This window comes from Solea senegalensis, linkage group LG5 (genome assembly GCF_019176455.1).
Source record: "Solea senegalensis isolate Sse05_10M linkage group LG5, IFAPA_SoseM_1, whole genome shotgun sequence".
Taxonomy (NCBI): domain Eukaryota; kingdom Metazoa; phylum Chordata; class Actinopteri; order Pleuronectiformes; family Soleidae; genus Solea; species Solea senegalensis.
This window is the reverse complement of record NC_058025.1, coordinates 12,752,189-12,765,172: the sequence shown is the minus strand read 5'-3', so window position 1 is coordinate 12,765,172 and position 12,984 is coordinate 12,752,189. Positions and strand designations below refer to the sequence as shown.

Genomic DNA, 12,984 nt, shown 5'->3' with positions numbered 1-12,984 from the left:
CTGTACACAAACACACACATATATTAAGGCAAAATAAACAGTGACTCCATTAATTCACACATTCAACACCGAAAAGTAACAGTCTGGGAGAATTCAGCAGACATCTGTGTCTGAACTACGCGAGCACTTCAAGAATGAGTCATGCTCACTCGTGATGTGTTTCAGGTTTTTGTGAATTGCAGGACGCATGGTAGTATTTAAGATGTGTGATATTGTATATTATGAGTCTGTGTGTGTGTGTGTGTGTGTGTGTGTGTGTGTAATCATTTGTAAGGTCGTCTGGGTAGGGTTGGAGGTTGGGGGTGGTGGTGGGAGGAGGACAGGGAAAGATAATTGAATCCTTCAGTAACTGTGATTGGCTGTGAATCATCTGCAGGCATCTGACTTCCTGGAAGGCTAATTCAGGAGTTATAACATTTTCCACATTGGGACTCATCAGGAGCCAAGAGAGTTTCAGTGTTAGCACTTACACAACAACACTTTCTGACCCACCAGCATCACCAAAGCCTGCTCTAGATTGTGTGGGAAACTATCTGTTTCTGCAGGAAAATGAACTTATGTGACACGATACAAATTTAGTGTTTTGCGTGACAATGTGTTCCTGCTTTCACTTCACCTCTGACGTTACTCGTGTTTCAGCTTAACACGATTTGAGGAACAAACACATCCAAACCGTGTGTGTGTGTGTGTGTGTATACTTGTACTTGTTACATCTTTTGGACCTTTTCTGGCAAGAGCACTGCTCTTGTCAGAACCAGTAGTCCTCCAGGGTGACCAAAACCTGGTTATGAAGAGACAGAACCTCATTTCTGAAGAACTGGTTAAGGTTAGCGCAAGTCATTAACTGATTCAAGTTAAAGATAACCTTCTTTTCAGGCCGTACAAATTAATGGAAGTCAATGCAGAGTCCTTAAAATAATAGCTGCACAAACCTGTGTGTGCGTCATTAACAAATCCATCCATCCATCTTCTACCACTTTATCCTCCACATGAGGGTGGGGAGGGGGCTGGTGCCAATCCAAGCTGACATAGGGCAACAGGCGGGGGTACACCCTGGACAGATGCATCACAAACAGCCATCCACTCGCACAACTACAGTCAATTTAGAGTGTCCAATTTGCCTAATCCATAGTTCTGCATGTTGCTGTGAGAGGAAACTGGAGAACCTACAGAAAAGCCCTTGTTCTGACCCCAGGGCCTTCTTGCTGCAAAGGCAAGAGTGCTAAGCACTACACAAACGGTGTGGCCCCTCACTAACAAATATTTTCATTAATAATTCCTCTGCCGATATTTCTCCAACTGTTTGGCATTCACAATTTATCCAACAGACTAATTACTTGACTAAAAAATCCTCACAATCCAGACAATAAATTAGGCTTGTTAAAATACATGTTAAATAGCACTGTATTGTAACACCACATCTCACATGGCTCTTCCACAGACTCTCCTGCTATTGTAAATGCAGCACAACTGGACAGAGTCCCACTGTGTTCATCATGTGTCAACAGCAGACTCTGAAGAAACATCTGTCCCAAATCTCCAGACTTTACCTGGTGTTCATGTCTGAAAACAGCTTCTGTTTCTGGAATCTGACTGGAAATCAAAAAAATGCATTCCCACAATACTTTATCCAATCAGGAGCCAAAACTCTGCAAAGAGACGGTCCTCTATGCCCGTGAGGTTAGGCTGTGTATATGAGGTAAGACAGGGAGAACAGAGCAGAGTGTTTACAGCCATAGACCATATATGATTATAAGAAGCAGTTGTAGTTTGGGGGGCGACTCCACTGGATGTAAAAAAATGTTTTTTTGAATAGCAGTCTATGGGAAAATGATCCTGATTTATAACATTAGTTTCCTGGGGTGTTCATGGTCTCAATCGCTAGTTTCAGCTCTTCATTAATGAAACATGATGTAAATATTGTAAATGATGTTCCTCAAAGCAGAATGCAGATTCCTATGAGTAGTTGCCATTTGCTTAAACCAGCAACAAAAAGGAAGTTAGCCAATTGTTAACAATGACTGCAGCTTTAATCTGTTATAATGATACATCATTTCTATGTAATTTCCCTAAATATTCTAGTTTGGTGACTGACTATCGTAGACTGAGGACACGTCTCATGACTTTTCTCAAGTCTGACTGATTAGACAACTTCTTACATCTCCTGACCGCACAAAGACAAAAACATACACCACACAGGCACAGATCTATCGAATGCACTGTAACTCAGTACAGAACCTGCAAGCACACACGTCTGTAGCAACGTCCCCATGTTAACTATAATCAACATTCTTCCACCAACAAGAGCAAGAGGCACATTTTGGGGGCAAACACATGCAAATGTGCACACACTCTCTAATTTTTTTGCTGCTTTGGAAAATAACACAGAGGCACGCATGTGTGCCCCTCAAACGCCTGCTCACACAGGGCTTACAACAGTTCCCACATTGTGTTGATGGTCTGAAGGTTTTCGGCTTGGCTGTTTGGGTGGCCAAGTGCCATGCATGTCACGCACATACATCACGTATAACTGCTCGTTAATGTGTGTTACACTGTAGAGGGTCCCTCATTGTCACCAGAACCAAGCTTTTCTCGCCCCCCCCCATCCCCCCATGTTTTTTTGTCCTCTTCTGTCCTTCTTTTTAGATCCCTACTCCTTTCTGCCTGCCAAGTCATATCTGATGGTTCCTCTCTTCCTCCCTTTTTTTCCTCTCCTACTCTTGCCTTTTTTTCTTCCCTCCCCCCCAGAGGGCGGCTGTGGGTCAGACCTCTCTCGTGGTCTCATCAGTGGATTTCTTAGAACCCCTGAGGGAAGCGGAAGAGCTGGCGTCCGATAACATCTCAGTTAAAAACATGGAACCATGACATTATCTGATGCATTGCTGATATCTGAGGCTGCAGAATCCTCTGCCTTTTTTCCGCTCTTAAGTCTTTTATTTCTGTAAAAACACAATGTGCACAATGTGCATTTTTTGGAAAGATTTGCTCTGTAGTTTTCTGAATTCCAAGAAGCAGAAGTCCTTTCTTACAATGAAAAATGTCTTAGACAACCAGTCCTGTGTTGTGGCAGATAAAATCCCCAAATAAGTAATCAAGTTATGTTGGGGGGAAAATTGCATTATAATTATCCTTATCAAGTGTCAGCTCATTTTCTGGGCAGAGCACAGGAGTTTCTAGTATTGAATATGTGATGTAGAAATACTACTAGAGGCCACAAGATTCACATGGCCGCAGTAGAATATTCATTTATTTATCTGTTTTTAGCTTTTTACTGCATTCATGTTCGGGTGGCATGTATACATGTCGGCAGAACTGAAGTCCTGTTGTCTATACCACACAACGCAAAACAGAAGTGAAGACAGCTCCGAAATATTCAAATGGCAGAACCCAAGGAAGTCTATGGGGAAGTAAAAGCACTTCTGAATTTCATGAGAAACACTGGCGGGTATATACCAACCAATTAAGCACAAGGAACTGAACCTAAACTTTAAATTAAAAACTACATTCTAGGGCTGAACGATTTTTTAATAAATATCTAATTGCGATTGTTTTGACAGGAATTGCAAAATGCTTCGCGATATCAGAGAGAATGGTAATTTCATCAATATGAATCATTTTCATTCAAAAACCATATTTAAAAATGAGTACTGTATGATATTTGTGCAGATCTGTGAGAAACAAAGATGTTCCCTTCAGTCTGTAGAATAAGATGTGTATAGATCCGGACAGTAAATACAGATTACAGATTTTGGTTTTGACAAATATTGCGCCGGGCTTTGCTATTGCCATTTTGATTAATTTTCCATTCTGTCCATCTGTTTTGCACTTTAAATCATTATATACAGTTTAGCTGGTGTTACTTCCCCACGCTGGCGGCATGTTTCTGTTTTTCTGTCACTTAAATAAGTCCGGGTGTGATGGTGATGATGATGATGATGACTGCCTCATCTAAAAAACAAAAAAACAACTAAGGACACCGTTATCGGCCTGTACGTACACTCACATGTGTCTTCGCTGACACATTTTTTTTTAAAAAGGTGGTAAAATGACAACACAATGATAAGACAATCTATCTGTCACACACACACACACACAACAAAATTACTGTTTTGATTTACTGCCAAACATCATTGGGTCATGAAAATGAGTGTAGTCTGTTCCCCACCAGTTACTCTTCTCCATTATTTCTGGTTATTGATGTAAAAGTGAGGCATATTGACATACGATGAATAACTCACAACTGTTTATTATTTCATGTCCATCGACATGGTGACCACTGATAAGATTTCGGTTGAGTAATTTTTTAAAATGTAAACTTTTTAGAACCTTACTTATGATCTCCATTAATCTGCATTTTGTGTCAGGTTGCACAGCAGTGCACTCGCACACCACAACAATAATGAAACTGGTACCAATACAGCAGTGAAGAGACAGAATATGTCTGTTTTTAAATTTAAATCATTTAGAACTTATTTACTTACTAAGTCACAAAACACACAGCCACAACATTAAAATCAGTCACATGTTTTGTTGTTTGTACCTGATGTGCACGTGTTTATTAAAAAAAAAAAAACGAAGAAAGGGGCATCTACTAAAAGCCGGGGTAACATCAAAACTTGGTCAACTAAACTTTTGGATTAAAAAAATTACGTTTTTATCAATTACATGATAACGCAACACAAGTAAGTCATTATCAGACAATTAATAAACAATAATCGACCACTTCTGATTGTTAAAGTGTCAATAAGCCTAATGACAATGCAACATAGGTCCTACATTGTTACATTCTGTACATTTCTAAATAATTCTGGATTCATTCAATTGTATAGAAAGTAATACAAAGAAAGGTTTTATTTTTCAGAAAGTGCAGGAGGAGCTAAGAGAGAAGCCCTTTAAATTTCACATAAGCACATTTTGTTTTAAAGCAGAGGAAAACAAAAACAAAGTACAGTTTGACGGATGATTTAGGGTGAATAATTTTGGGATAATCCCCATTGAACGTGGTGAGTGATGTTAAAAGCACTTGGAAACAGCAGCAGAAGCAGCAGCAGGAGCAGAGTCTGATGAGATCTGACAGGAGCTCACAGTGTACTCACGTTCTCCGTTATCTCGGATGGGCACCCTCCGCAGCACGACAACTAACCAACAAGTTGGACTTCGCATAACGGAAATGTGTCGAGAAGCATCTAAAGTAACGCGAACACGACGCCGTCGAGGAGCAACGGACGCTGGGCATCAGCGGAGGGGCAGCGCGCAGACGGAACCCACGGCTTTCTCTCTCATTGTCGGTGCGTGCGACGGTTCGTCCGCACACAGACGAGAAAAAAGAGGAGGAAAGAAAACTTTCAGCCACGAACTTGACGCGGAAAAAAAGTGGCGACTCCTCATTTCCGCTGTCAAAAAAAAGTGCCGCGGTCCCGCCGCGTCAAGCAAGAGAGGATGCAATATTGCATTTCCTGTTCTGATTTTCAAAATAAGACACCTGTATCAAAAATACGCGGGCTTGTTGTTTTTTTATTACTCCTCTATGACTCATTTTGATTTCATGGCAAATTTATTTACCCTAGTTTTCGTTTGATTTCATAGATATTTGTGTGTCTAATCTAATATATTACCGTGGGTAATATGTCACTGTTGTGTAAACCCAATTACACAAAAGACTTTGTATTGTACACAAATAACCATAAAACTATTAGGTTTCATTTTCTTGATATATTAACTGTGTCTATGAAACCTGTCCATAATCTATAATGGCCACTTTATTAGATAAAACTGCACAGTCTAAATAGATTCAACACAACTGTCCTGAAATACACGTGTTATGCAACTATAATAACATTGGATAAATTGTGTTTTGGCATTCTATTTAAAACAAACCTTGTATTAACTACACTACTAAAGAGCCCAGAAGTACAGAGACTACTACAGAGTCCAGAACAACCAAGAGAATAACTGATATACATTTTGTACAAAGTCCTGGTTCAGTTGAGTGTGGATGTGGTTGTTTTTCTGGAGGAGAAGGTTCTCAAAAGGCGGGCCGGGGATCCTGGTGTCCATGGCACACTGTCAGGGGGTCAATTTTTCACTGACAAATGTTCCTTTGTTAAAATTATTCACAGTATAACCAATCCAACAATTTCCTGTCAAATATTTGACAATATTTCCAAGGGAAATATTTGACAGGGAAATTGAATACATTTGCAAAAATGTCCATAGCCATATTCTGTATTCAGATATGTTCAGATATTCTGTATCTGTTGGTGCTTTAACAGTTTCTTGCAGAGTTTCACATCCTGCATTAGTCACATAGCCTTAAATAATGTTGCAATAACTCCTTAAAGCTGACTGAAATACAACAGTGTGTATGCGGTTTAAAAAGAGGAATTCTATGAACTTCAAATTCAGATGTTGCTTTCAGTGTGACCGTGCACAACGCTGACCTTTGTATTTCTTGTGTATTTCAGATCTTACCTTAGATTGTATGCTTACTACATTTAAGATAAAGTCCTCAGAAACATTCATGTTCAACACAAGATGACCTGATACACAGTAGAGATATATGATGAAGTAATTACTTAACCTTGGACATCCCTCGTGTGTGTACGTAGGTTCACTGAATCGGTTTCCAGTACATTTAAATGGCATATAAATGGCTTGTTACTGTTTTTTCTTCCTAATAACTTGCTTTAGGTAGTTGCCTATAGTTTAACACCTGAAGATACAATGACCTAAATGACAGAGAACCTTATTCTTCTATTCCTTGTATTATGTCTTTGTATTTTCTGTTGTTTGTTTTATAATTGCTCAATGCGACTAACCTAACTAAATGAGGATTAAATTAAATGTATCAGATGTAAACCAGATACTGATGACCCTGAAGTCAAGGGGCTAAAGATGAATTGTTGCACAGTGACACCTAGTGAAAAACAGACTCAACAGCAAAGATGAATGTGAGGTTAATTTTTTCTTTAATGCCAGTCCGGGCACACATGCTGCATGCAGAATAATATGATATACTCTAGGTTTCATTATTATAAAGAAAGAAAAAAATAGATTCAATACGTAGCAATCTCAGTGAATGAAATGGCCGCCACATATCAATAATATGATAATAAAGTTTATTGACTGTTTTACAGCAAATGTTTCATTAACAAAAATATTTTCAGGATAACATGTAAGAGACAACAGATTATTATTGATTATCCCATATATTATTATTCATAGTGTTCACTTTAATGCTGACAAATGTGACAGGAATCATAAAAGTTAGTGGAACCAACAAACGATGATTGCAGTGATTGTTAATGTTTCTCACCTCATTTGGCACAAAACGAAACGATTGAAATTATTCAGGATTCATTCAGGAGATCGATTTGACACATTCACAAATTACTTTCAGTATTATGGTGGGAGCAGACTGATGCTGACTGTAACTACAGTGATACCATTTCTGGAGAGCATAAAAATTGGCAGTAACTCAAGCATGATTTTTGTCAGAAAGGATCCTCATGCCAGTTTAAATAAAATTACAAACAACAGTACCTTCTTTTCCCACACTGTCATCTCTCTACAAGCAAATGACAGTGGTGTGCATTGATGCACACTGAAGGAACTGAGCCATTGTCAAAATGTGATTGCACTGTGATGAGCCTTTGGCAAGAAAGGATGAATAATGGAAGCAGCATCAAAAAGAGGGAAAAGTCGAGCCCCCTATCGCTGCAGTCGGGTAAAAGTGCAATTACAGGAGTATAAAGACAACAGAAGGCACATATAAAACAAAAAAGTGAAATGGCTATGTGATTAAATATGGAATGTCATATGAGCAACATTTTAAAAAGGTTCATTTTTGCATATTACTGTTAATTTCCAACATGGAATATAAACAAACCACAAGGTTAGATGGTCGCACAGTAAGAGAATACAGTATGTCTCCATTTTTTTTTTACACTCATTCAGTACCATACGGATTAAAACATTCTCACAAGAAAAAAACAAACAATGATTTGCACGTATATCATGAAACTAACAGACACTTATAAAGACAAGTGCTAAGGCGCACACATTCAAGGAGTAACAATCAGAGTTTTAAGAAATACAAGTGTCAAAAGAGAATTAAGTGACAAGCACTCTTATGACACAGCCTCATCTTGCTGCTGGCAAACAAGGGCTAAAAATACCGGGATGTGTTGCTCTGAGCGAGGCATCCAGCCCCCACTACAGTCCCCAGTGACTGTGGAGAGGCTGCTCTGACATTAAAAACCACAAGGTCTCTGAGGTGAGATATGCCCCTGTGGGAGTAAGGAGGGGAAACTGGGCCACTTTTTCCCCCAAAAACAATAATCCCAAGAGAATCATCCTTTCTCTACAAATTGACATGTTAAAAAGATCCACTTTGAAGTGTGTGTAAAAGTTACAGGAAGCTGAAAATCAAGAATATAGATGCTAACACAGCCCAAGCCATTGGTGTGTAAAAATATCACCGACTGTTCAAACGTTTTACTGCGGTTTCTTTTAACTTTATCATACGTACTGATTTAAGCGCGTTCCTCAAAGCAATCGAACCATTTCATCTTCACCAGTTTAAACCTGGGTGTCACTAGGGACTTAATTTTCTCTTATATCAAGAAAAAGAGCTGTGATCTTAGCAGCTTTTTGCTGTGGGATTTTTCATACAGTTTTCAGTGTAATTGCTTGTAGGTGTAACTTACTAAAACTTTATTTTAGATTGCGTTTCAACAGCCTTGAAGAAAACTGACTCTGAGACAATCTCACAAGTACATGTGGAAACTTGATTGGCAGAAGAAATCTTGATCATAACAGAATTACAATTTAGTTTTGTAAAAAAAACCTGGTGTTTTTCATAATTGTACACTTAGAATTGCAGTATTAAAATTTAAAGTTAAACAAACGCCCATTACATTAAAACCATCAGGAAATTAGTTCATACAATGGTGATCAAGCTTTTTAGCTCTATCCTATTCTCTCTGTGTTTCTCAGCATTCACCCACCGCACCCAGGAAATGTTTTGTTTTATGTCGAGACGACAGAAGCAACAACAATGTTGTGCTGGTAAAGCAATAAAGCCGGCAAATAGATTGAAGCATGACTGAAAAGACAAAGAAGTGTGCACCAAACAGACTGTCATTCAAACAGTTTGAAGGGATAAACACTTCTTGTCCCTGCCCACCACTGTGCTGCCACTGTACACACAAACACTGATAGTACTGTTTTACAGAGCTATTTTCAGATGAAGGACACGGCATACAAACAATGCTACATCATTTCTGTTCATGAAGACCTAACAGAGACAGGAATAATAATAAGACACAAATCACCAAAGTTATACCCTACAGCTTTAACTAACCTCGGCAAATGACCGTGAGCAACGGCGTAGAAAAAAAAGGAGCACATTTTGTATTTTAATGTTTCTTGGATTGAAAATAGATAGTGTTATACTGATTGATTATTTCCCCTGTGCCAGACAAGATCTGGAAACAATCTCATATTTTTTTTTGATTAGTGATTTGAGTGTTGCATTTTAAGATGCTCAGAAGGAATGATGTTAATAAAATATGGGAATTATTCATTTCCATTCATTTACTGGCTCTGCAGCCACTCCGTTCGCAAGTCCTCCACCTCTTTTCCGTACCAGTCATGGAGTTTGGAGAAGCAGCCGGTGCCAGGGCAGACGGGGCTTTCCAGAGATGCTCCTGTTCGCCTTGGTGGCACTGGTGGAGCCCTGGCCCCATCACCTCCATGACCAGTCGCAGGGTCTGCACAGCCATCCCAGGCCACAGAGGAAGCCCCTCCCTCAACTACACCGTTAGTCAAGGCCGCTGGTTGTTTACTCCATGTAACCCCATTCTCTTTGAAACACCCAGAGGGAAGCTGTACCTCATCCTGGACGCCCTTTTGAGCAGATACCGACATAGCAAGGGCACCTGATGACGATGACGATGATAAAGAGGATGAAGATGAAGACAAAGAGGATGCTCCGGACCTGGACCGTGCAACATGGTTTCGTCTGGACACCTTAGGCTTACCCTGCAAACTTCCAACTCCAGCCCCACCAAAGTTACCTCCTCCTGCCTCCTGGATCTCTTCCAGCTGCCTCTCCAGCTCCTTCACCACCAGCCTCATGTAGTCGAAGCTGGCCCTAGACAACGCTTTCACCCAAGACTCCATGGCTGCTTGGCTGTCAGCAGCCATCTTATACACCCGTGCTTTGGGGCAGTCAAACTTGATGGCAAAGGCGAACTCCTCAGCCGACTCGCACAGTTCCACAGTGCACCCTTCAAGGACAATGACACCAATGGGCTCTCGGCTGTCGCGCTCCTCAAAGTAGAAGAGCATGTTTCCCTTCAGAATGAACCAGCGCCGGTGATAAGCTGTGTTGCGCTCACCCTTCTTAAAAAGGAAGCCCGTCTTGTCTGGCGGCGAGTCACAGGTGGCATAGTGTGCTACGCTGCGTTCATTCAGCTTCATCTTCTCACCTTCTCTTTAACCCAAGACGATTCTTTATTTACCTGAAGGAAATGAAGAAGAAAAAGGTCATCCTCTGGTGTCAGCTATATTAGTCTGCTCCTTTCATTTCCAGTAACACCAGTAACAAGTTCTGATAATGCTGAGTTCTCTCTAATTTTAGTGGCACTACTCAGTGACTGCTGAAAGAAAACAGACTCATTCTCAGCGCTTTATCATAATTACTTTAATTTACTGCCGTGATTACTTGTAGTTTATTGACATGATGTTTAATTTGAATATACATTAATATTCTGACATGATGTGTCATTTTAGTTTTAGATTATGTATACTTTTAATCTCCTGACGTGATGTTTACTTTACTAGCATTATATTTTAGTTTATTGACATAAGGCAAACTTGTAATTTTAGGTTTATTTAGATTATATATACCTTTAACAGACATTATGTATACTTTGGTTTAATGATATTATGTATATTTTGGATTAATGACATTATATATACTTTATTTTATTGACCTGCAAACCTTTAATTAATGGACATGATGTATAACAGGGATCTCAAACTCATTTGACCTGGGGGTCAAATATTTATGATGACATTTCACATAATTGCAAAATAAAAAGGGTTGTTTTGATATGGAATGATAAATAGTTCACAATATGAATGTATTTATGAGGCAAAATGAATCTATTAATAAAACAAAAACATAGAAATAACACAGAAATAACTCATTATAACTTGATATTAAGTGATGGGCGTTGAGTTGAGATTATATACTGTATACCTTTAATCTACTGATATGCATTGGTTTATTGGCATGATGCAAACTTTTAATTAATGGACATGTATAATGTATAATTTCAGTTTATTGAGAGTATACCTTTAATTTAGTATATTCAACATACATGGTCTCCCCCAGGGAAAATGAAAGACCAGGGAAAATGAAAGTAAGAGCAGCACGTGCCCTGCTCTTACTTTAATTTTATTTTAATTACATTTTAATTTTGTCATACTTAGCATTGCCAAAGTAATACTTCAGCAGCACAGTTTGGAACAGTATAGACTGAGTCATTCAAAGGGAATAAATTGTTGGGTTCTATATTCTCTGTGCTATAGTCACATGCTTAGCTATAAAAGTAGGCCTCTCTGTGCAAACAACAGCTAATCCAGCTTTAATCTGGTAAGAACATTGAAGATAAAGTAAACATAAAAATCGCCTCGTTTAACACAACTTGTTTGACTTTTATATAGAAGGGTATATGTTGTACTTACGTGTCCATGATGTGTGCTGTCCTCTCCATCACTCCTGGACATCCAAACTCATTCTGTCTCCATACTCTTTGTGTCTTTGTCCCCTCCGCTCAAAGTTTGTACACACTGAGGCTGAGCATCAGGGCTGTGGTCCCTCTGAGAGGAAACGATGATAAGACAAGTCACACATGAGGTGTTTGTATTTTTTCCACTTCTGCGAGCTAATCCTGTTACTGACTCAGCGTCGGGGCTGTAGTCACACGCTTTTGACACATCAGCACTTTGAGTGTGAACGTACTGTATGTCGGGCTACAAAAGTCCTGTCATAATGAACTACAGTTCCGGTTAACACGGACACAAATAAAAGCGACAGACGCTCGGTGGGTGCTGTGTCAGCTGTGTGAGCTAAATGGACGCGTTTAGCCACTTTGTTGAATACTAATGTGAAAACGTTCTAAATGAACACAGACAGCAGTGCACTGACGGTGAGTTAAAAACACAAGTATTTACTACACTAAGTCTTAAAAACCCGGCCGTTACATGTGCTACAAATAATTACCTGCCGATTAGGACTCCTGCTATAGTCTGACAGCGTCCCTGTTATTTTGTAATCCTTTGTTTTCACCATTTACTTCTCCTCCTTTCTCCTTATCTTCTTTCTTTTTTCGTCCTTCCACGTCACATGACCAGCAGGGAAAGTGCGCGCACGTTGTGTTGCACGCGACAAGCTCAAATGGGCGGGGCCATGTGTGCCTTGATCACAGCGCTCATGCTGAAATGTTGACCGGGTGAGCGGTAATATAAAACAAGCGCACCCCGACCACGGCTACGCCTGCATGGATGCACCAAGATGCCACGGTTACAGATATTTGTATGTTCACAATTCTGAAAAGATAAAACACTGACTGATAAACAATAAAATGTTACCCTAAATCACAGTTTATAAATTTATCAATACATTTTATTTTTAATATCTCTTCTCAGTTTAAAATAGCTCTTTTATTTTAACAGAACAATAAGTGATTTTCTTTTGTAATACAGGTCGTTTTTAGTGAGACTGTGCCTTGTGACTGAATTGACTTGTGTCTTTTCTGTTTGTGTGTTTGATTTGCCTACTTTTCAAATACATGGTGAAACTGAACTAGGAAAAGCCAATTTTGAAGCACGTAAAGGCCTTTTAGGCACTTTACCTTCATATTCTTAATGACCTCTTTTGTTGAAAATAAATTTGTTTAGCATTTAGTTCCT

General features: G+C 39.3%; 3 protein-coding genes across 4 annotated transcripts in view; 1 reads left to right on the top strand and 2 right to left on the bottom strand.

The window, feature by feature from the left end:
• sh2b3 (SH2B adaptor protein 3) overlaps positions 1-5,390 on the bottom strand; it is a 48,310-nt gene extending 42,920 nt beyond the window's left edge. For both annotated transcript variants that reach the window (XR_006360431.1, XM_044026017.1), the window contains exon 1: positions 5,097-5,390. The gene's annotated coding sequence lies outside the window, so the exon portion shown is untranslated. The remainder of the gene's footprint in view (positions 1-5,096) is intronic.
• The window catches only part of commd10 (COMM domain containing 10), a 721,199-nt gene that overhangs the window by 654,922 nt on the left and 53,293 nt on the right, over positions 1-12,984 (top strand). The gene's annotated exons all lie outside the window — the stretch shown is intronic.
• On the bottom strand, positions 7,102-12,428 carry pheta1 (PH domain containing endocytic trafficking adaptor 1). Its single transcript, XM_044026051.1, has 3 exons — positions 12,296-12,428; positions 11,758-11,892; positions 7,102-10,526 (listed from the first exon to the last, which is right to left on the bottom strand). The coding sequence occupies exon 3, from the start codon at positions 10,483-10,485 to the stop codon at positions 9,598-9,600; it is 888 nt and encodes a 295-aa protein (XP_043881986.1). The 5' UTR covers positions 10,486-10,526; positions 11,758-11,892; positions 12,296-12,428; the 3' UTR covers positions 7,102-9,597.